General features: G+C 47.7%; 1 protein-coding gene across 1 annotated transcript in view; it reads right to left on the bottom strand.

Moving 5' to 3' along the window:
* The window catches only part of SDHB (succinate dehydrogenase complex iron sulfur subunit B), a 35923-nt gene extending 29994 nt beyond the window's left edge, over positions 1-5929 (bottom strand). The window contains exon 1 of the mRNA XM_007459261.1: positions 5713-5929. Coding sequence (XP_007459323.1) covers positions 5713-5784 — 72 coding nt within the window. The 5' untranslated portion in view covers positions 5785-5929. The remainder of the gene's footprint in view (positions 1-5712) is intronic.
* Positions 5930-6168: the final 239 nt, after the last annotated feature.

Genomic DNA, 6168 nt, shown 5'->3' with positions numbered 1-6168 from the left:
AGGGACTTCCCTGGTGGCGCAGTGGTTAAGAATCTGCCTGCCAATGCAGGGGACACAGGTTCGAGCCCTGGTCTGGGAAGATCCCACATGCCGCAGAACAACTAAGCCCGTGAGCCACAACTACTGGGCCCACACTCTAGAGCCCACGAGCCACAACGAGCCCGTGCGCCTAGAGCCCATGCTCCGCAGCAAGAGAAGCCACCACAATGAGAAGCCCTGAGAAGCCCGCGCACCGCTACAAAGAGTAGCCCCCGCTTGCCACAACCAGAGAAAGCCTGCGTTCAGCAATGAAGACCCAATGCAGCCAAAAAAAAAAAAAATGATAACAACCCACACAACAGAGTATCTGAAGGCAATAAAGCCCAACATAGGTTTTGGGGTACCCCAAAGTGTCACTAATTTTTTTCCAAAACAACTAATTTAAATTCATTTTGAGTTTTGTATACAACGTATTTTATACAACATTTGGTGGGGTAAGGGGGGGCTAACAGGAATGAAGAGAGAAGATACTGAAATCAAAATGGCCAGGGCAGGCTGTGGTTCTAAAAGTGATGGAACTTTGTTCATCTTGAGGGCTGAACTAAGAGTTAATCCACAGGATTATGTTAGCTGTGATTAAAACAACATTCCCCAAACAAAGAAATCTAAAAATTTGTTCTGTAGGTGTCTATGTAGTAGAAAGTAATAATAATAACTTTCATCACTCAGCCCTTACCACGTGCCAGATGTCGTACTAAATTATGTCTAATCTTTACAACATCTCTATGAGGAAAGTTTTTTCTTCTTAATCAAAAAATGAGAATAAGGGGCTTCCCTGGTGGCGCAGTGGTTGAGAGTCTGCCTGCTGATGCAGGGGACACGGGTTCGTGCCCCGGTCCGGGAAGATCCCACATGCTGCGGAGCAGCTGGGCCCGCGGGCCGTGGCCGCTGAGCCTGCGCGTCCGGAGCCTGTGCTCCGAGGCCGCAGCAGTGAGAGGCCCGCATACTGCAAAAAATAAAAAAATAAAAAAAATAAAAAAATGAGAATAAGGTCATATAACAAAAGAGCCAGGATTCAAACATAGGTCATCTGACTCCAAAGTCCAACCTTTTAGCTGCTATATAGTGGTGAAAATGCAAATCCAAAACAAAACAGCACAAAATGATAATTCCTCTCCCCCAAAAGATCCATAGAACAAAAGTTTTTACTCTACTTATACAATCAGCAAGATTTTAGGCGGTAGTTGGTCCAGATACAGTCATTCACTTATTTGTTCAACTACTATGCTCCAGGGACTGTTCTGGGCTTTGGGGGAATCAAGGACCAAACAGACATACATCCCAGTCCTGTGCAGCTTACAGTGACTGGAGGAGATGCACACAAATAAAACCTATAGTTTGTCAGGTGGTGATAAATGCCATGATAGGGGTGGAGGGAGGGGTAGAAGGGGAATAGGGATCCTGGAGACAACTCTAAGTGGGGTGGCCAGGGAAGACTTCACTGAAAAGCTGACACTTGAGCAAAGACCCAAAGGAGGTGAGTAAGCAAGCCACACATACGTCTAGGGGAAGAGCACAGAACGCAGAAGGAGCACGGAGAACAAAGATCTTCAGGTGGGAATGTGTCTGAGGAGAAACGAGGCGCCGGTGGTAGCTGAGAATGGAGTGAGTGAGAGGGACAGGAACAGGAGAGGAAATCAGGACGTTAATGGAAGAACCAGACCACGCAGGGCCTTGGAAGGACTTTTGCTTCTACCCCAAGTAAGATGGGAAACTACTGGAAGGTTTTGAGCAGAGGAGTGACAAAGACAAGTTTTGAAAGGATCACGCCGTCTCCTGTTCTGAGAACCAACTGTAGAGGTTCAAAGGTGAAAGCAAGAAAAGCAGGAAGTAACTGCGATAATCAGCTAAGAGATGATGACGGCTCGAACGAGGCTGGTGGCTGTGGAAATGGTGAAAAGCGGTTAGCTTTTAAATACACTTTAAGAAGGAACTGACAGATTCGCTTACAGATTGGGAGTGAGGCAAAGAGTAAGGATGACTCCAAAGCTTTTGGCCCAAGACATGTGAAGGATGAAGTTGCCATCAACTGCGATGGGAGGGAAAGTTGGTGTGTGTGGCAGGATTTTGGTTTTAGGCAAGCAAAGTTTATTAAATATCCATGAGGAGATTTTGAGAATATAGTTGGGTGGCCATCGGAATCTGAAGATTTGGGGTGAAGTCTGGGCTGGAGACATAAATTTAGGAGGTATCTAAAGCCCAAAGGAGTGTCTATAAAGACGAGGCCTAAGGACTGAGCCACAGCATTTAGAGTTTGGGGCAAAAAGGAGAAATCAGCAAAGGGAGACAGAAGGAACTGCCAACGTGCAAGGGGGAAAACCTGATGCCTGGGATGTCCTGGGAGTCAGGCCAAAAAAAGTGTTTTGAGGAGGGAGTGAACAATATGCTTCAGAGAGCAAAGTACCGTGAGAACTGAGGACTGACGTTGGATTTAACAAAGCCAAGGTCACTGGTGACCCTGACCCAAGTACTTTCCGTGAAGTGGTAAGCATGAAAAGTCTGACTGGAATAGGTTCATGGGAAGATGTGGGGAGATGAACCGTGGTCAGCGAGTTTAGACACCTCTTGAGACATTTTTCTATAAAGATGAGTGGAGAACTGGGGTGGTGGCTGGATCCAGCGTTTTTTTTTTTTTTAAGATGGAAGAAATTACACCATGCTGTGTGCTGCTGCTGCTGATCCAACAGAGAAGGAAAACCTGATAAGGCAGGGGAGAGGGGAGACTTTCTGGAGAGCTATCTTTGCCTCTTTATTTTTTCACATACGAATCTTGTGGGGTCTTAGTTCCCTGACCAGGGATTGAACCCATGACCCCTGCAATGGAAGCGTGGAGTCTTAACCACTGGACAGCCAGGGAATTCTCATGGAGAGCTATCTTTTTTTTTTTTAAATAAATTTATTTATTTATTTATTTTATTTTTTACTTTTGGCTGTGTTGGGTCTTTGTTGCTGCGCGTGGGCTTTCTCCAGTTGCGGTGAGCTGGGGCTACTCTTCATTGCAGTGCACGGACTTCTCACTGTCGTGGCTTCTCTTGCTGCAGAGCATGGGCTCTAGGTGCACAGGCTTCAGTAGTTGTGGCATGTGGGCTCAGTAGTTGTGGCGCACGGGCTTAGTTGCTCCGCGGCATATGGGATCTTCCTGGGCCAGGACTCGAACCCATGTCCCTTGCGTTGGCAGGAGATTCTTAACCACTGAGCTGCCAGGGGAGCCCTGGAGAGCTATCTTTGAATAAGCAGTGGGACAGAGAGCACTAGTGAAGGGCAGCCACTGGAGTGCTGCCGACTGTCCCACAGTAACAGGCAGAAAAGGAGGATATACAGGAGGAAGTGGGGAGGTGGGCAAAAATTTGAGGTTTTTTTTCTTTGTAGCCTGTCCAGAAATTTATACCAGAAACCCATGACCAAGGTGGTGGGAGGTGGGGGGGCGGTCCTTCAAAAGCATTTCTACCTCAATCTACAAAACTAGTGAGTATTCAAGGCTTAGCGGCACCTTGGTAGGAAATCTTGGATAAGATGAAACCCACAGTTTATAATTGAAGGGAAGAAGCAAGATTGTCAACAACTGGACTGAAACTGGACGGAGGATGAGAAGGGGGAATTCTGGATCACGCTGAAGGCAGCTTGTTATGTCCCTAGGAAATCTTCCTTAAGGAGCAGGCTTGGAGCTAGATGTGTGAGTGGCATGGGTCCAAATCCAAGCTCTACCACTTAGTAGCTGGATGTTCTTTGGCAAATTACTTAACCTTTCTGATTTTATTTCCTCTTTCGTAAGAAGGTTGGGAGTATTAAAATCTACCTCATAGGATTATCTAGAGGGCCAAGTTTCTAGCATGGCTCAGAAAATAAGTTCTGCTTTTCAGTGTTGGCAACCGTATCAGTTCTTGTATTATTCTGATTGGCAGATAGGTATCCTAAGCCCTGCCAGTGCTAGGAGCAATGATATACACAACTGAAAGTATGTGGTAATTGCCTTCAAGGAATACAGAGTCTAGACGAAGAAATGAGGCAACAACACAAACAACAGTTAATACATTACAGTTAAATACAGGCAGAACTGTGGTTCAGTGGTGCAAACTAAATAAAAGGAATTCAGAAGAGAAATCCTACTGCGTCCTAGACTCCTAGGAACCTGAATGTACCCAGAGCTAATACACCAAGCTCATTACTTTTTAGGTGGCTTTTGTGGGTCTGAATGCATATTCCTACAAAGGGGTGCATGTGTGTGGGAATCTTCTATTTTCTCTGCCCTCAGGAGGCTCTACAATGGCCTCACTTGGAATTACAACACTGACCTATGAAACCAGCCTTTTCTAGAATTCATGCTTGGAAGAGGGACCTGAGCTTTAGAACTCACTCTCACTGCTGGGGCTCTCACAACTTAATTGCTTGCTCAGCAGCTATAAAAGGAACTGGTAAAAATGTCGTTATCAATCACCAATTTAATGTTCAGAGGGCACCAGCTTGAGGCTCTGGTAGGCAGTCCTCTTTCTCATCCCTCCTTCTCAGAAAGACTGTAAAATGACTTGTCTAAGTTCACGTATAGCATATTGGAAAGAACTAGCATTAGAAGACGGGCCATATGCACGGTGCTGTGCAGCCAGAGCAGTTACTTAAGGTGAGACGTATTCTCGTGCGAGTGCAAGAAGAGGAGAGGACCGAATATTTCTTGTACACCTTCCATGTGCCCAGATCTGTGCTAGGAGTTTTTCACACATTATGTTCAAAACACTGAGTTTAGGTCCTGAACAACTGGTTCTTGGCTGTGATATTTTTGAGCAAGTAAAAAAATCTTTCTGGGGCCTCAGTTTTCAAATCTGTAAAAAGGAGGTTAGAATTCCTGCTCACCCACCTTACAGGGTTTTTTCAGGAGCCCAGAGGAGGAAAAAAGATTTGAAAGGTATTTGTAATACCTCAGTCCCTGATATACACAGATTGCAATGGCAGTTTCCCTTCCCCTTCTACCTGTTTCCATTTAGAATGCAGATCTGAAGTGTGTAGTTTCCTGACAATACAAGGGGCGTGGAGGAAACGTATCAATGCACCCGGAATAATATAAATAAGAGCAGTGCCAAGCTCTGTATCTGTGATCCAAGCCCAAACTCTGTCGGTATTATGATACGTCCTTTACAGACAGGGATACTGAGAGGATGACGCTGCTTTAAGCAACGCAGATCCTCAGGGGACTGAGTGGATTTTCCTCCGTTTCTCCCTTCCCCTCTTTACTGAGCCCTCAACCTTTGCACCCCGGAGGAGTGCCTCGCCTCCCAGCCCCATCCTTCACGCTCCGGCGGTTCTTTCTCAGAGGGGATGGTTTGGTGGCAGAAAAAGGGCTTGGCGTTCAAATGTTTGGACTCGAATTCTGCTTCCAAGTCAGTCGTCACTCGCTCGCCATGTGACCTTGGGCAATTCAAGTCCCCTCTCTGAACTTCTTTATTCTTATGTCTAAAAAAGTCCTCTCCGCCCAGACCAACTCACAGGCTGCAGAGTAGTGCAGAAAGATAACGAGCAGGGATGCTCCCGTCCAAAATCAGAGCCCTGAGCAAACGGGAGCTGGTATCCTCCTCCCTGAGGCCTGGCCCTGTGCTCCCCTCAATCTCCTCCGCCGCCCCCTCAACTGCAAGCCATCTCTGTGACTTTCATCCCTGCCCTTCCCACCCCAGAGCCGAAGCTCACCTGCAGGCAGGCTCTGCCAAGGGTTGTGGCCAGGAACCGGCGCCTCAAGGAGACTGCGACCACCGCCGCCATCTTGGATCCTGACGTCGAGCCCTACCCCTTAACCCCTGTCACTCTCCGCCGGTTTCCCGCCGAGCACCGCGGCACCGAGCCAGGATCCACCGAGGACCCGCTAGCCGCGCAGGAGCCACCGAGTGGGAGGCGACTTCCGGTCTCCTGAGGGGGAGGAGGGAAGGAGGAGCAAGCCAACAAGAGCGTGCGCAGTTGCGGTGGGCTCAGCGCATGCCCACTTGGCTTCCCGCGTTGGAAGGTGACCTTCCTCAAGGAAGGGGGCGGAGTCTGAGAGGGAGGGCAGTGGAAAGGGGTGGGACAAAGAGCATGATGGGGCGGAGCCATCTGATCCAAGTCTTAAACCGTTTTTTTTTTTTTTTTTTTTTTTTTTTTCCGGTACGCGGG

Source organism: Lipotes vexillifer, unplaced genomic scaffold, assembly GCF_000442215.2.
Source record: "Lipotes vexillifer unplaced genomic scaffold, Lipotes_vexillifer_v1.1 scaffold496, whole genome shotgun sequence".
NCBI classification, from domain to species: Eukaryota; Metazoa; Chordata; class Mammalia; order Artiodactyla; family Lipotidae; genus Lipotes; species Lipotes vexillifer.
The sequence above is the reverse complement of the archived record's forward strand: the minus strand, read 5'-3'. Positions and strand labels throughout refer to the sequence as shown.